The sequence below is a fragment of the Heterocephalus glaber genome, unplaced genomic scaffold (assembly GCF_053883595.1).
Source record: "Heterocephalus glaber isolate CG9 unplaced genomic scaffold, H.glaber_assembly_v1.0 deba00001504, whole genome shotgun sequence".
Taxonomy (NCBI): Eukaryota; Metazoa; Chordata; class Mammalia; order Rodentia; family Bathyergidae; genus Heterocephalus; species Heterocephalus glaber.
In genome coordinates this window covers 10,788,995-10,807,207 of record NW_028258324.1, presented here as the reverse complement: position 1 = coordinate 10,807,207, position 18,213 = coordinate 10,788,995, and the positions used below count along the sequence as shown (strand labels likewise).

At 39.4% G+C, this 18,213-nt stretch overlaps 1 protein-coding gene and 1 long non-coding RNA gene across 3 annotated transcripts in view; one reads left to right on the top strand and one right to left on the bottom strand.

Moving 5' to 3' along the window:
• The window catches only part of Ky (kyphoscoliosis peptidase), a 49,697-nt gene that overhangs the window by 5,908 nt on the left and 25,576 nt on the right, over positions 1-18,213 (top strand). For both annotated transcript variants that reach the window (XR_015440816.1, XM_004834273.3), the window contains exon 3: positions 1,137-1,199. Coding sequence is in view for 1 of the 2 variants with exons in the window: in XM_004834273.3 (XP_004834330.1) it covers positions 1,137-1,199 (63 nt within the window). In the remaining variant the exon portion in view is untranslated. The remainder of the gene's footprint in view (positions 1-1,136; positions 1,200-18,213) is intronic.
• Positions 1,517-6,769, bottom strand: LOC110346099 (uncharacterized). The gene is made up of 3 exons (XR_002389931.2): positions 6,328-6,769; positions 5,873-6,035; positions 1,517-1,910 (listed from the first exon to the last, which is right to left on the bottom strand). It is a non-coding gene; the product is annotated as an uncharacterized LOC110346099 (long non-coding RNA).

The following is an 18,213-nucleotide window of genomic DNA, read 5'->3' as shown; positions in this document are numbered from 1 at the left end:
CCTGGGTGGATCACAAGTCCAGCCCAGCTCAGTACCCTAGCTGCCCACCCTGACTGGCTTTTGCTTGGCTTCTGCTTGGGCTCGGGTACAAGAAGCACTGGGTGGCTGATCTGGTTGGCTGAACAAAGGGACTCATCGAACCTGTTCAGCCCAGCACCACAGAGGGATGCTAGTTCCCGGGCTAGGCACTGGTCTCAGTGGTCACTTCCAATGGCAGGCCCCCTGCAGGGCAGCAGGAGGCCAGAGGGAGATGATGGCAAGCCAGGGTGGTAGTGGTGGCAGAACCTGCTGCTGCTGCTTCTGGGCCTTCCTGAACCCCTTCCATACCCCTCTGAAGCAGGAATTCAAGGGCAGCCTCATTAGACCAGGCCACAGCCACGGCAGCAGCTATAAAGAGGGGATGAAGTAAAGCTCAGGCTTCTTGTAGGAGGGGCAAGGAAGCCTATGTTTTCCCCTCAATGATCTATGGCATGAGCTAGGCATCTCTCTATAGCAGCCTGACACCCTATGCTCTGAGCCATCTCTGTGTCCCAAGGACAGTAATATTCATGTGTGGGGAAAGAATTTGAATATGATACGTGTCCTGCAGTATTTGTAAAACTGAACCAAAGTGTACATCCTCCCAAACCCAAGGCTAGAGTAGGAGGCAGACTCCCACCACCCTATTCCTGTTCTTCTCAGGGGGAAGCAAGAGGCTAAGCTAGAAAACTTCGGGTATCCTCTTCCACAGAAAGGTGTAAAAATCAGAGAGACACCCATGTGTGGGAGAGTACTTTGGAATCTGACTGGGGATGCCAAAGTCAGGACTTCTAGTTCCACAGACCCTGGAAGGTGTCACCAGCTTCTGTGAAGCCCAGCCTGTGCTGGCAGCTGCTGAGAGGTATAAGGGGGAGGTATGTGCACATGGGCTCACAAGCATTGGCCACTTTGTGCAAGTGTGTAATTGAGCTGGTTTACAGGATGTTATATGGTGGTTATGTGAACACAGGTGCACATGCTTAGGCCCAGCCTGTTCATGTACTTGGCCCCTGTCAGCCTGCCTTTCTTGCAGATACACACAGCTTGCCATTCTGCTCAGGGAAAACTCCACCATGGTCCCAGTGGTCACTGCAGGCCTTTCTGTCTTCCTTAAATAGGAAACCTGGCAGAGAAGCAGCACCGTCAGCAGCCCCAGGTCATCACTTCCTATGACAACCAAGGTAAGTGATTCTCTACTAGCTGTGACCTCTCCTGTGGCTGTATGCCTGGGTCTGCCAGTCCAGCCATAGATGGCCCAGGGTGTGGAGCTCAGACTGGGAGGAGCAGGTCCTCCTGCCCTGCGGAGGTTGGAATATCCTTGTTCTCTCTGTATGCCAGAGCAAGCACTGAAAGGCTCTGTGGTCCAAGCCTGCCTTTCACTTGCATAGAGAAATGAAATCCTTGGGACATGGAGCCCCACCCCCATCGTCATCACCATCGTTGTCATCACTACACTTAATATTTATTGAGTGCTAACTATGTGCCAAGTGTTCTGCCAAGTCATTTACACATTTATTCTCGTGTACAGCATTCTGTTTGATAGGTACTCTCACTATCCTTATTTCACAAATAAGTCAACTGAGGCTTGGAAAGTCTGTCAGATATCCAAGATCACATGGCCAGCAAGAGTCAGCTGGCACTCTGATCCCTCTCCCAGAAAGGTCTCAGATATTAATCTCCACATGGCTCGGCTTCTGAAGCTCCCCTGGAAACCAGTCTCCCCCTGCTGGCTCATGATGTCCAAGTCCTCTTTTGTCCTGAGTCATGGCAAGTCCTTGGCTTTGCCTCCGGAGACTGAGCTTTCCCAGGGCATTTCACACACAGCTGAGTCTGCTGCAGCAAGGTGCAGTGATAAGGCCCTTCCTTGGTGATCCTCACTGTCCCAGGACAACCTGTGGGGGTTAGAGGAAGAACAGCAAGCATGTCACCAGGCTGACTACAGTTGACTGGATCTGCAAACATGACACTGTTGCAGGTGAGTCCTGGTTAGACTCCCATGCCCACCTACCATGTTGCATTATGTGCCCATAATGCAACTACATTGTATTAGAGGCTGCAGCCTGGTGTCTGAGGGCTCTCACAGGCTCAGCACTAAGAATTACCATCACTGCTCTCAGTGCTGATGTCCTAACTGCAAGAAATTATCTGATCAAATCAAGGGGGCAATGGTATGACCTTCCTTCCGAAGCAGAAGGCTTTGGGAACTCATAGCCACTTAGGGAGAACCACTTGCTCTCTAAAATGTAGGCAACCCAGTATCTCCACAAGACACTGGCAGGTAGTAATAAAGGGCCAAGCAACCCAGGACTAGCAAGAGGTAGCCATCTCTCTTTGCAATCTGCATCAATATCCTTTTAGGCTCTTATTCCTGGGACTACAGCTCCAGGACAGGTGAGACCACTGACCTCAGAGATACCCTGCTAGCAGAGGATGGATTAGCAACCATTTATCCCACTTAATGAACAAAACAAAAGCTCCTGCCTTGTGGATTTGGCCTCCTTGTGAGGGGAGGCAGATAATCCTAACAAAGAAAATATGAGTCAGATAAGACTGAAGGAGAAAATAAAGCAGGAATGATGATAGGGAATGTGGGTGTATGCAGAGTTGTATATTGGGTTCCTACAGTTGCTGTAGCAAATTTCCACAAACTTCATGGCTTAAAATAATACAGACTCACCATCTTATACTTCCAGAAGCCAGAAGCTCCTGAGCTAATATCAAAGTATCAGCAGGGCTGGTTCCTTTTAGAGTCTCTAGCTGAGAATTCATCCCTTGCCTCTTTCTGCTTCTACTGGCTGCAAGAATCCCTTGGTTTATGGCCGTTATTCCAGTCTCTGTTTCCGTGATCACATTGCCTTCTCTCCTTTTAAGTAGTCAAATCTCCCACTGTCTCCCTCTTATAAGAATATATGTGGTTGCATTTAGGCCCCCACCTGATATTTCAAAATAATCTCACCATCCCCAAATCCTTAATGTAGCCATATCTGCAAAGTGCCCCTTGCTATATAAGGTAACTCTCACAGGTTCCAGGGATTCTGACATGGATATATTCAAAGGCCATTATTCAGCCTACCATGAGGGGACTATATAAAATCAAGTAGTCCTCCACCTGCCTCACAAGCACAAGGTCCTGAGTCCGATCCCCAGTACCAAAAAAAAAAAAAAACAAGTAGGCTAAGGATATAACTCAGTGGTTGAGCACTTGCCTAGCATCCATGGGGCTCTGGGTTTGATCTCAAGCATGAGAGACAGAGAGAGAAGAAAAGCCTCATTGAGGAGGTGCCACCTGAGCAAGAAAGGAGGTAAAGGGAGGAAAAACCATGAGAACATCTGGGAAGAGCTTTCAGCAGAAGCAGCAAGAAGTGTGAAGGCCCCACGTAGGAGTTTGGAGTATGACTGACATGTTCAGGGAGCAGGTGACTCTGTCAGGAAGGTGAGGGAGGGATGTGCACAGGGTAGGGACAAAGACAAGTCATCAGAGAGGACATGGGGCAGGACTTGCAGGGCCTAAGGGCTCCTTTCTGTGTGCTGGCTTCTAATCTGAGTACAGTTAGAAACCATTTGGTGGTTTAAAACATGACAGCTTCCAGTGGGTGGAGAATAAACAGGAGAAAGTTTGGAAGCAAGAAAAACCCCTAGGAGGCATCCTGATAACCCAGGCAAGAGGTTTTCCCATAATGTAGATTTGAGTTGTAAGGAGAAAAGAAGGAGTCAAGCACTGGGACTTAAGCAGTGTGAAGAGCGGAGGGGCAGGTTAAGGAAGAAACACGGAGAATTCGGGCTTAGCTCTGTTGAGGTTGTGCCAGCAGCTGCCCTTTTGGAAGGCAATGACCAGGGAGTTATTATTCCCTGTGCTACTTTCCTCCTCATTCAATGAGCCTTGAGATCCTTAGGTTCTGTTCTGTGATCCACACTGGCCACAGAGAAGCTCTCTTAGACACTCTTTCTGTCACACTAATAGCAGTGACTTGGTGTGTGGCTGGCATCAAACTAAGTGCCTATGATGGTTCACCTCATTTAATCCCCTCAGCTACATTCTATGGAAGGTTAACACCTCAATTTTACAAATGGGAAACCTGGTTCAGCTTTTTCCCCTCCTCCTTAATTTATCATTCAATGATAGACTTTATGCAACTAGTAACAAAAAAGGCCTTAGATCTTGATGTGAAGGGACTTCAGAAGATTGGTCTGTAATGAGTGTATGTGTTAGACGACAGGACAGTAAACATGAGGGATAGGGAGCCTCAAAGATTATTCTTAAGGAGCCAGTTTTTGGTTGAGTCTTCTGATCATCAGTTCCCCTTCCCATAATGTAGACACTCTGACCATAAGTGAAGCAGCCCTTTTTGTCTGTGCATGTGGTCAGGTCAAACTGCCATGTTTCCAGACCTGGACTTCCCTGTGAAGCTCCCTCCTGCAGAAGGAATCATGAACAACCCAGCCCTGTGGTTTTAGGAGTCCAGTAGAAGCCAGAGGCACGAGGCCGGAAGTAACACCTTTCATCACATACCAGCAGACACTCAGACAGGCTCAGCCCTGAGCTGTGGCACTCTAGGTTGTCATCTCATTACCTGAGCTGCTGACGAGGGGCTTCATATTACATCTGGCAGTACCCAGTAAGTGTGGTGCTCCACTGATTTTCAGAAATGGACAGTCCCCTGTCACCACCTAGCATGCTTGTTCCTGAAATGGCACAACCCACCACTTCCCGACTACTGCACCCTGGGCAGAACCATGGCATGCCTCTATTGAATACATAGCTAGGGTCTGATTAAGAGTGTTGAAGAGTTATGAATGCTTTAACTAAGGCTTTTCTGACTGTTGGGTACTGTAAGAAAAATTTTCAAGGCCACAGGCAGGAGTGTGGAGTGTGTCTGACATGTTCAGAAAGCAGGTGGCTCTGTCAGAAAGGGGACGGAGGGATGTGCACAGGGTAGGGACAAAGACAAGTCATCAGAGAGGACATGGAGAAGGACTTCAGGGCCTAAGGGCTCCCCTCAGTGTCCCAGTTATAAATGTGGCAGCATGTTACAAAAAGAGCTAGTAAACACCTAAGTCAATGATGGCAAGTATCTAACATGAACCCCCTGGCTCCTGAACGCACATATCTACCCATGCATGTATTTGCAAACACACACTCATACTCATGCGCACACACACACATGCCTGACAGTCTTTGATCAGTGCTCTGGGCAGCCACTTCCAATCAGTTAAGAGTTAGTGAACAACGGGAAACCTGTTTGGCATCCCTGCACTAGGTTACCTGACCAAATTAGACCTTTAGACAAATCCTGAGTGAAACCTGAAGAGATCTGAGATAACATATCAGGTAGGAGAAATCCACAAGGTACAGGCAGGCCCAAGGCAGTACACAAAACATGTTTGGGATTGAAAGTGCATTTCTGCTTCTTAGAGGGCAGGGGGAAAGAAGGTAAGCAGGTAGGATTTAAGAAAAGTATCTGGAAGCCACTTCATGGGGCAATAAGAATCCTTCATATGCTTTTACTAAGACAGCTGAAGCTGCAGCTTCAGAAATGCTATCTGCATGACAACTGGTAGAGCAAGGGAGAAATGATATGAGAGAAACCAGCCTGGCCACCTACAGTCCTAGGAAAGGCCTCCTTTACATTCAGTATGATGGTTAATGGGCAGGATCAGTGTGATGGTGTCTGCTTGTACTTAGGGTTTAGGTCTGACTATGAATTTTGTTCCAAATGATGACTTTCTATAATTGGAGGTTGGTCAAATTGACATTTTTTTCTTAAATTAAGAGTTTTATTTGGTATAGGAATGACAGAATCAGCACAATCTGTCCACTTAGGAAGTATGAAGGTATCTCGTGAAGGCCACTCACCTTGAGACAGCATACCAAGCCCAAATCCAGCTCTTGGGGCCAGAGGAACCTCCCAGAAGTCCCTCCATGCATCTGTGAAGGAGAGCAAAATTTATACTCCACACAGAGCAGGGAGGCCAAGACTTTCCTCTTCTCCTTGAGGCATTACTGAGCAGCAGCACAGCTGTGGGAAAGAAACAGGAAATGAGATTCTGGAGAACTTGGACATTGGTCCCTGTCCAAGGGGGAAGGAGAATTGCAAAAAAGAGAATGAACTGGAAATGGTGACTGAGCATATTAGACCTTTAGATAAATCTTGATTGAAAGAGATCTGGAGAGAATGTATGGACAAGGACCATACCCCTAGTATGAAACTACTTCAATTCCAGCCCTGGAAGGGTGTTTATAGTGCTTTGTTTTTCAGCTCCATCATTCTTCGGCAGAGACATGGCTGAATTGGGAGAGGTTGGAAGTACCTGGACACGATGAGAAGTTTAGGAGAGAGCTTTGTTGCTGAACCTTTTGTCAATGATATGTTCACTCACAGCTCTTCTAAACCTGTAGAGATTATTCCAATCCAGCTTTTTCCAAACTATGTTTGATAGTATAATATTGGGTCAAACAATTTTTGCTGCAAAACTTCTCAGAACACTGTGAATTGGGAACTACGAGAGTGGAGACTGAGCATGTTTCTCAATTCATCTTTCACAAGCCACTGCAGCCATGTGCCACTTGGTGCTCACTTTGAAAAAACACCTCAGCATGTTTTAGGCAGAGAAGATGAAAAGGCAAAGTAGAACAGGCCCATGCCTCAGGCTGTTATGCCCAGATCGGGAAGTCCCAAAGACCACCAGGAAGCTGATTCCGATGTAAGCACACGAGGGCCGTTTATTCAAGCTCGAGCAGGGGCTCCCAACCGTCACCGAGGCAGCGGATCAGAATTGAGAGCCCCGAATTTCAAATTAGCAGGGTTTTTATTGTGGTTACAGCCAGGTTTGGAGATTTTTCACTTAGCAGTTACATGATTGGTTGGCATTTAGCAAGCATGAAGTGTATATTTCTGATTGGCTAGGCCCATCGGGAGTTTGAGGGGCGGTTACATGTAGGTTTTGCAGGGGAAAAGAGAGACAAAGGTGAGTGGTCGACTGTCACGTACTGATGGTCAGCACATTGACAGATTGTTCTATAGATAGTGGACCCGGAACGTTCATTTCCTGGGCAAACAGATGGTTGAGTAATTAACTTAGGAACTTTGCTTCGTTACAGATTGTGTCTTTTGTCCCAGAGCAAGCACATTTTAACCATTAATTTGTGAGGACAATAGAGACTAGAGGAATAGTGGATTTTAGCAAAATGGAGTCGCTTTGGTCTCACAAGGCACCAGAGGAAGACTGTGGGTATGTGCTACTCTGGTGATGTCACCTGATCCTATGACCAGAACTGAAATATGCCTTGAACTCTGAAATAACGACTTCATTATGAAATCACAAGGCAGAATTTCTTTGACACTAGAAACTATATTTCAAGAATGAGTGTTAATCCCAGCACTGAGAGGCTGGGGCAGGAAGATGTCAAGTTCAAGCCCAGCCTGAGCAACTTAGATGACTTCAGGAAACCCTGTCTCAAAATTAAAAATAAAAAAATAACAAGGGCCAGAATGTAGCTTGGCAAAAAGGCAATGGTTTTGGTCCTCAGTACTGAAAAAAAAGAAAAAAAAAAGGTCAACTTCTTCAAAGCAATACCCTTATATCCTTGTGTTTGTTAATTGTTTTGAAAATTGTCCTTTTTGAAATGCAGACCAAGTTAATGAGCTACATAAGAAAATCAGTATTGCTTTTCTGCAAAAAGTAATTGCAACACATTTAGCAGACAAAGTGTTAATAAAAGGAGCTTTTACAAAATCAGTAAGAAAAAAGTAATAAATCAATAGGAAAATTGTCAATTTGCAAAATGGGAATTTAAATGGCAAATAAATATAGGAAAACAATACTACGCTAAAAATTAAATACACAAAACAATGAGATATTGTTATTCATTGATAAATATGCAAAAGATTGATTAAAGCGACTGTCAGCATCAGTAACCTATTTTTGCATTATGCACCACCAGAAAAATTCATCTGCTGGAAACAGTGAGCATCCACTAGCTTGCAAGTCTGCAAGTTGCCGCGAGGTTCTCATGTGAGCCGTACCCAGTGGGTGCAACTCTTGGCTGAGCTTGCAAGTGTGTTAGTTGTCAGCTGCTGGGTTGGCTGGAGACCAGCTGGTCCCAGAAAACCTCACCTGAAAGGCTGTGCTCAGCTCCATGCGGTGTCACATCCACAGCCTTGCCCACTCACAGGGCAGTTATGGTGGGGATCCCAAGAATGGGAGCCAGAGCTGCAACATCTGAACAGCAAAGGCTCAGAACTTGTATAACAGCCCTCCTGCCACATGCTAATTGGCCAAACTAAGTCACTAATGCAGTCTAAATTCAAGGAGTGAAACAGAAGGCCTTTCATTGGGAAGAAGGACAAAATATTGTAGCTAATTTTGCCATCACACACGGTAAGAATGAGGAAAATGGGCATTCTCTTGCACTGTTGGTAGGATCATAAACCAATAAAATGGTTCATGGGAAAAGGTTGCCAGTATCTAATAAATCCCTAAAAAATCTTAATGCTCTTTCATACATATACAAATATTTATTCAAAGGAACTGATTTGAAAAGTGTTAAATATGCCTGTGTCAGAGACCTTTGTTAGACAAGAGAAGGGGACTAAGGGAGAGTGGGAGAGCAGGGCAAAGGAGGGTAATGGGGAGATGGATATGATTGAAATGTATTATACACATGTATGAAAATACCACTTTGAACCCACTATTATGTTAAATTAAGGCACTATTTAAAATATTTTTTAAATTTTTAATAAAAATTCAGAAAAAGAAAAACGATTCCTATATCAGAATGTTCATCGCATCGTTGTTTATATTAACAAAGTATTTGGGAAAAGCAAAATACCTCACAAAAAGAGATTGTGTAAATGAATCATAACCCATCATAAAATAGAGTATTATCCAGCCATTTAAAATAATGACACATATTCACCAACATGTGAAGATTTAAATAAAAAAAGCAGATTACAAATAGTATATTTGCTATAATCCCACTTTTGAATTTTTAGATGTAGAAATTAAGTCTGAAATGATTTTCTCTTTTTCCTTTGTACCTGTTTGAACTATCCAAATTTTTGTTTTTGTTTTAATTCTACTTGGGCCTTTTTGTTTTGGTGTGGTTAGTATTTTTATTTAAAATAACATTCAGAAAAAATTACTTTTTTTGGTACATAGTGTAGTTCTGACTTTTAACACATACCAAGATTCATGTAACAATCTCCATACTCAGGATATAGAACAGCTGTACTCCCCCCCAAATTCCCTGGTCCAGATCTAATTTTCCCATTACTTCTAAGAGTTCCTTGTATTGTTTAGAAAGATTTCTTGGTATCGCTGCACCATCAACTGTTTATCCATTCATTTGCTGAAGGACATTTAGGTTGTTTCCAGTTTGAGGTAGTTATGAGTAGAGCCACTATAAACATTTATATACAGGTTTTTGTGTGAAGATAATTTTTCATTTCTCTAAATTAAATGCCCAAGAATACAGTTTTGGGTTTGTTGGTAAATATATGTTTTGTCTTATAAGAAACTGCCAGCCTGGCACCTGTATGGCCAGCTCCTCAAGAAGCAGAGGCAGGAGGATCACTTAAGCCCATGTATTCCAGACCAGCCTGGGCAATATAAGACCAATCTCAAAAAAAAAAAAAAAAATGAACAAACAATATCTCATTGTGGTTTCGATTTGCCTTTTCCAAATGGCTAGAGATGCTGAATATCTTTTTAAAGGCTTATTTTCCATATGAAATCTTTTTAAATAAAATATATGTTCCTTTGCCCTTTCACAATCATATTGCCATTGCACATTTATAAAAATTTAATTTTCCATAATCATGTTGGCCAGTCCCACCGATGTATGTTATCTGTCCTCTTGCCAGTATCACATGGTTGTAACTATTGTAGTTTTAATAATTTAAGTAGTGGCAATACTTTGACTTTTTATTTTTAAATTAGTTGTCATTCTAATTATTGTGCCTTATCATCTAAATCTTAAAATCACATTATCTCTATAAAATTCTCTGAAGAGTTCGATTTAAATTACATTAAATTTATAGATCAGTTTAGACAGAATTTACAACCTCACAATATTGAATTTTTCAAATTATAAACATGGTATGACTCCCCCATTTATGTAAATCCTCTTTAATTTGTTTGGTGCCATTTTATAGTTTTCACCATACAATTACTGCATATGTTTGGAGGTTTTTGTTTGTTTTGAATTTATACCTAAGTATTTCTATTTTTGAGGTATGAGAAATGGTAATTTTAACTCTGAATGCTGTGACCATGATAAATTCTCTTACTAGTATGAACAGCTTTTCCTTTTACATTACTTGACATTTTTATGAAGACAGATACATCACCTGTAAACAGAACAACAATATGCCTTTTATTTCTCTTTCTTATCTTAGTGCACTGGGAAGTACTCCTAGTTCAATGGTATTAGGAGCAGTGAGAGGGAACATCTGTGACTTTTTCCCAATATTAGAGAAAAAGTACACTATTTTTCACCATTTAAAATGCTGTAAGCTATATACTTTTTGTGGATGCCCTTTTTCAAATTAAGAAGATTCTCTTCTATTCCTGGTTTGCTATAAGGCTCTCTCATGAACGGATATTTTGCTTATAGATAGATGTTTGCTCATAAATTTTGTCAAATGCATCCTTCTAACTCAATTGATATGTTTCTGCAGTTTTCTTTGCCTATTAATATAGTGAATAGCATATATTAATTTTCAGACATTAAACCTGCTTTACATTCCCAAAATAAACCAAATATGTTTATAGTATATTATTCTCTTCCTATATTGCTGTAATTAATTGAATAACACTTTGTGTTGATTTCATTGTACAAACACTTTTTGTTTTTATGTTTCTAAGGGACATTGATCTGTAGTATTCTTAGGCTGTCTTTGGTTTTGCATAAGATTAGTAATATTCTCATAACATGAGTTATGAACTGTTCATTTGCTTGTTTTCTGAATGATTTTGTGAAGAATTGATGCTATTTCTTTCTAAATATTTGTTAGAATTTACCAATGAGATAATCTGAGCCTAGCATGTCTTAGAGGTTTTAAACAAGTTTAATTTTAAAAGTAGATATACAAATATTCAGGCTATCTACTTCTTGAATGAGTCTTCTGTGATAGCTTGCAACTTTCAAGAAATTGGTCCATTTCCTGTAAGTTGTATAATTCATGTGTATAAAGTTTTTTGTAATATTTCTTCATTACTTTAGAATATGTAGGGGACTGTGGTGATGTCCCCCATTGCATTCTGATAGTAGTATCTTAACTCCTGGTTTGTGTTTGTTGGTTTTTTTTTTCTTGGTTACTCTAGCTAAAGGTTTATCAATTTTACAGATCTTTTCAAAGAACTAGATTTTGGTTTAATTCAGTATTCTTTATAGTTTTATTTTTAATTTCACTGATTTATTCTCATATTTATATCATTTCTTTCCTTTGACCTGTCCTGGATTTTATTTTTCATTACTTCTCTAGCCTATTAAGATGGAAGCTTAGATTAGCAATCCAAACTCTTTCTTTTTTTCTGATGTAAGAATTTAATACTACTAATTTCCCTTGACATATTTCTTTGGCTTCATAGCACATGTTTTGAAATACTGGATTTTAATTTTTTTTCCCCATTAACTTTATTGGTACATTTTAGGTATAAAATACAGTTATATTCATCACTGGGATCTTGTACCATTACATGAGTCTCTTGGTTCTTTTTTTTTTTCCCCTTCCCTTGCCCTCCCTTCACCCCCTCCACCCTTCCCTATTTGCAAAGATCTTGTTTCCATTTTTTTTCCTCTTCTCATATTTTTCCCTTTCCCTTTTTTCCATTCCCCTACCCCTCCCAATTACCCTGCTCTTTTAGGCCTTTTCTTCCTGTTACACAATATCAGTTATACATTTTTTAAATTACAATATTAAGATCTAGGAGACATTACCAAAGATTTTACGGAATTTAAAAGGATATAGAAAGCATATTACAAAAATCATTTTGAAATAAATTTGACAACTTCTAAGAAGTACCTTGGAAGACAAATTAATGAAACTAACTCTGGAGGAAATATAAAATTTGAATAGCACCTATTAAAGAAAGTATATTCCTAGCTTGAAAACCTACCTATATGACAACAGCAGGCTCATAAACATTTTAACTGATAAATTATATCAAACATTTAAAGCAGAAAAAAGAAGGAACACTTCTCCCCTCAATTTAGGAACTCAACATTGTGCTAATCCTAAAACTGGATAAAGATAATAGAAAAAAGTATGAACATACATAGAAATTTGTTTAACAAAACAAACTATTGGAAGTCAGATCTGGCAGTATGTAGAAAGTGATTTTTTTATAGGGATGGCAGTGTTGGTTCAGCATTGGAAGATCCACCCCCAAAAGTAATCATTTTAACAGAGGAAAGGAGAAAACCATATGATTCTGTCACTAGTTGGAGAAAAAGTATTGGACTAAATTCTACAGCTGTTCATGGTAAAAGCTATCAGGAGACTAGAAGTAGAACAGAAGCTTCTCAACAGATCAAAGACGTGTACTCCATACTTCCAACAAAAACTCCTTCTATGAATGGAGACGATACAATGCTTTCTCCCTAAAGTGGGGAACAAGGGCATATATGCCTACTCTTCATCTGTCCATTAGACTTTGAAACATAGGTCTAAACCAAAATAATCTGGCAATAAAATGACACAACTAGGATAGGATTGGCACGGCAGAGGCAAAATCTTTATATGTAGATGAAATGATCATCTACAGAGAAAATACTAAGAAATCTCTAGGAGCCCCTAGAACTTGTACTTGAATTTAGCAGGATTAGAAAACACAAGGTATATATAAAAATTCAGATCTGTGTATACTTGCTATAAATGAAGAATTGGATATTGAAATTTAAAAGTTATGTGGGAGTACAAAGGACCTAGAAAAGTTAAAAACAAAAACAAAACCAAAAACAGTGTTGAAAGATGTTTAGTACCTAATTTTAAGACTTCTTCTAAAGCTACAGTAATCAAGGGAGTGTTAGTGTAAGGAAAGACATATAGATCATTTGAGTAAAACAGAGAATCTAGAAATAGAACCACACATATATGGTCCACTGAGTTTTGAAAGATTATTTAACATTAGCATCTTATAGAATATAAATTCAATTCAAGAGCCAAGGAAGAGAGAGTGTTTTCAGCAAATGGCACTAGAACACCTGGTATCCATATATAAAATATTAATCTCAACCCTTTTTTTCCATACATGAAAATAACTTGAAGGGATCTACAAACCTAAATAAGAAAGCCTAAAAGTATAAAACTTTAAGAAGAAATTATAAGGGAAAATATTTATGAATTCAGGGTAGGCAAGAACTACCTAGGATACAAAAAAACATGATGTATAAAAGAAAAAAATTGATAAATGAGATTCCATCAAAATTTAGAACTTTAAATGACATCATTAAAATGAAAAGTAGTCCTTAAACAGACCATATTTCCAATGTATATAACCTATGACCAGAATATATAAAGAATTCTTAGAGCTCATTAATAGACAACCCAATTAAAATGTAGACATAAGAAGATGATAAATAGCCAGTATAGCACAAGGAATGGTGTGCAATTCTAGAATCAGAAAAATACTAATCAGTACAATAATAAGATTGAATTATACACTCATTAGGGAGATGAAGTCAAAAGTTTTCAAAGCCTTGTCATGACTTTTTCTTTTTGTTGGATTCTCCCTCTTTGCGTTTAATTTGTCACGCCCAGTGGATTCATTCTGCTGGGTTTCCTGGGGTTGTGATCCTCATTGTCTTTTCCTAGGATATTGTCTAAAATTTTTTGGAATGCCGGTTTGGTATTCATGAAGTTCCTGAGGTGCTCTTTATCATGAAAGTATCTTATTTCTCCATCCATTTTGAAAGATAGTTTTGCAGGATACATCAATCTGGGTTGGAGGCTGTTTTCCTTTAGGGCTTGAAATACATCACTCCAAGCTCTTCTTGCCTTGAGGGTTTGCATTGAGAAGTCTGCTGTGATTCTGATGGGCTTTCCTTTGTATGTGATTTGTTTCTTTTCTCTCACTGCTTGTAGAATTCTGTTCTTCTGTTGGATTTCTGGAATCCTAACTATTATATGTCTATGTGTAGATTTTTTTTTATTAAGGCTAGCTGGAGTCCTATATGCCTCACTTATCTGTATGTCAAGTTCTTTTCCCCTTCTTGGGAAGTTTTCTGCCATCACTTCTGTGAACAGTTTTTTTATGTCATCTGCACTCTCTCCTCTTTCTTCATTGACTCCAATCAGTCTTATGTTATTCTTCTTTGCATCATCTAGCAGCTGCTGGATTGATTTCTCGTGTTCTCTTACAATTTGAAAGAAATTTTTCTTTTCCTGGTCACTAATTGCAATCTTATCTTCTATATGTGAAATTCTATCCTCACATTGGTTCATTCTGCTGTGCAGACTTTTGATGGAGTTTTTAATCTCTTGGAAATCTGTTTGCATCTGTTTTATGGATTCTATTTGTTTCCTATGTTGGGATTCCATCATGTTCCTCAGATCCTCTATTTTTTTATCTGTGTCCTCTCTAGATTTATTAATCATGTCTTGCACCATGAGTAAAATCTTTGCTGTTATCTGAGTAATTATTTCTGATTTCATTTTTCCCAGATCCTCTTTTATTGCCAGTTCAGAGAGTCCAGGTGGTTGAGTATCAGATTGTTCCATCTCATTTCCCTTTGGGGTTGCTGTAGGTGATCTAGAAGTCTGTTTTTGAGGCTTGTTTATGTGTTTTCTCATTTCCATGGGGTGGGGGGTGCTTCTGGCACCCATGCGGCTCACCTTCTCTGCCCTAGGAGCTTGGGATGGCACCAGGGGAGCTTCCTTCCAGGTTCTGGGACTGGCCCAGCTTCTCTGCCCTAGGAGCCTGAGATGGAGGCAGGGGAGCTTCCTTCTGGGTGCTGGGACCAGCTGAGCTTCTCTGCCCTAGGAGCAGGGGATGGAGGCAGGGAGCTTCCTTCTGGGTGCTGGGACCAGCTCACCTTCTCTGCCCTAGGAGCCCTGGATTTTAATCTTTATTGAGTTCAAAATATTTTCTAATTTCTCCCAAGGACTTCTTCTTTGAAGGGATTAAAGTATGTACTTAATTTTCAAGTCTTTGGAGATTTTCCAGTAACTTTCTGATTTTAACTCCTAGTTTAATTTTTTGATGGTCAGAGAACAGCTTTATATGATTTCAGTTCTTTTAAACTGTTTAAGGTTTGTTTTATGACCTAGGATGTAGTCCATCTTGGTAAATGTTACATAGGCACTTGAAATGAATGTGTATTATGCTGTCATTTCATGAGATACTCTAAAACAGCAAATAAATCTTCTTGATCGTGTTGTTCGCTTATTCTATATAATTGCTAATTTCCTTCCTATGAAATATCTCAATTACAGTACTTGAGAGGTGTTCTAAAATCTCCTACTGTGATTGTAGATTTGTTCATTTCTCCTTCAGTTCTAACAGTTCTGTCGTATATATTTAAAACTTAACTGTTAGGTAAATATATATATATATATATATATATATATATGTTAGGTAAAAATATATATATATATGTTAGGTAAATATATATGTATATATATATATATATGTATATTCAAGTTGTTATGTCTTCTTAATGAATTGGTTCTTTTACCATTTTGTAATATTGCTCTACCTTTGACATTTTCCTTGCTCTGAAGTCTACTTTGTCTGTAGTAGTACAGTAATTCATTCTTTATCTTTTTTTTATTTTAGCCAACTTATATCATGATGAAGTTGAATCATTGGGGGCAGAATATAGTTCAGTCTCACTTCTTTATCCTTTCTTACAATCTCTATATTTTTTAAATAGTATGCTTAGTCTATTTACACTTAATGTAATTACTGATGCATTTGTATTTAGGTCTTCTACTTTATTTCTGTTTCCTCTTTCCTACTTTCTTTATTATTTTGTGCCTTTCAGAATTACATTTACATTTATTAAATTTTTATAGATATACATATCTCTTTGTATAGATCTTTTTGTATGTGTTATAATATATATATTTATATATATATAACTTTTCACAATTGAATTGTAATTAATACTAACATTCCAAATAGAATGAAACTTTACTTCCATTTAGGTAAATGTCACATATTTTGTGGCTATGTATATTAAAAATTTATCAGACAATATTACAATTACTGCTTTCAGTCATTATTCATATGTTAAACACTTAAAAGGGAAATAATTGTTGATACTTAGATATTTACCATTTCTATTCCTCTTCCAAGTTTCCCTTGGGTACCATTTCTTGTCCATCCATAAAACTTCCATTAGCTTTTTTTTTGGTGTAAAGGTCTCACTATGTGGCTCAGGCAGGCCTTGAACTCAATATATAGCTCAAGCTGGCCTCGAACTTGCAGCCATCCTCCTGCCTCAGCCTTCATGCACCACCATCCCTGGCTCCATTAGCATTTCTTTTAGAGAAAATCTGCTAATGAACTCTTTTGGTTTTACTTTATGTACGAATGTCTATTTTACCCTCATTCTTGAATAGTATTTTTACTGGATATAAAATTCTTTGTTGACATAGTATTTCTTTGAGCATTTTGAGAATGGTCCACATCTTTCTGACCTAGTTCCGGATGAGAAATCTGCAGCAATTGTATACATAATGGATCATTTTTTACAAGTTACTTTCAAGATTGTTTTTGCCCTCAATAGTTTAATTATAATGTGTCTGGTCTGGGATTTTCTTATGTTTATTCTGTTTGGAATTTGCTAAGCTTCTTCAACCTGTAAATTCCTATCTTTTGCCAATTTTTGAAAGTTTCTTTTATTTCCTCCAGTATTTTTTTCTGCACCACATTATTTCTCTTCCCCTTCTGAGACTTCGAGTCATGAATGTCTTACTTATAAGTATTGTCCTACAGATCCCTGAGACACTGTTAAATTTTTCTGCTGTTCAGAAATCAGATGATACCTATTACTCTATCTTCAAGTTCTCTCTTGCCTTTGTCATCTCTATTGAGCAAATCCAGAGAAATTTTAAAAATCATTTTATATATTATTTTAGTTCTAAGACTCCATTTTTTTCTTCTTTATATCTTCTGTTTCTTTGCTGATACTTTGTATCTTTACATTTACTTCAAAACTGTTTGCCCTCACTTTTAGGAGCATGGTTATTATGTTTATTTTAAAGTCATTCTCTGCCTTTGTGTCCTCAGGGGATTGGCATCTGCTCATTAATTACCTTTTCTATTTCCAAGTGAAATTTTCCTGGGTCTTTCGCTGAGTAATGTGGGACTGTAGCCTTTGCCGTGCTTTACAAATCTGCCCACATAGGCACCACCCAGTGGCCACTCTCGGACTGGGACATTGGTCTTGCCCAGAGTTTAATTCTCAAAGACTGTGGTATGATGTTTAAGACAAGATCTGTATATACAGATCTTTGGGAAATTGCTTTCTACAGTTCTTCCCTCTTCGTGGCCCACTTCCTTGTCCTCTGGCCAAAAACCAGGGGCTTTGGTTTCCTTATTCTGCCATGTCCTTCCCCTAATTGTGTCTGCATTTGGGGCCAACCAGAGAAAATAGAAAGAGAAAAAACAATGAGTATTTACCCCTACACTCTTGGGATTGTAGCATCTCTGATAAAAGAAAAAGCCTTAAGTCCCTGCCTGACTACTAACATCACTGCTGCCACTGCTACCAACAGAATTGCCTGGGTCCTGAGTCAGAAAACAATAGGAAAAAAGGAAAATAGAACATTAGGGATTTCCTCTTTTCCCTCAGCCCCCACCCTACCTTTCACTCAAGCAAAAGCACGCTCTTGAGTGCTTTCTCTCTGAACCCATTTTGCACTTTTGGGTTTGGAGATGCCTTTGAGTCCAGTCTAGCTGATGCCGGGGGGGAAAGAGAATGGAAAACTCATTGAAAGTTTGGTGACACTTTAAATACTCGCCCTTTTCCACAGTCTTCCTTCTGCCGCTGCAGATAGCCTTCCCAGGCATTCTGCCCAGGATGATAGTTTCATTCGGTGGGAGACAAGCACAGTATACTGACTCCACTATTTCACCTTTCCTAGATCTAGAAACCATCTGCTTGGTTTGTTGTTTCAGTTTTTTAAAAAAAGAATTACTTGTATATACAAAAGAAAGCTCTAAAGTGAATAAGTTCTTGGCAGC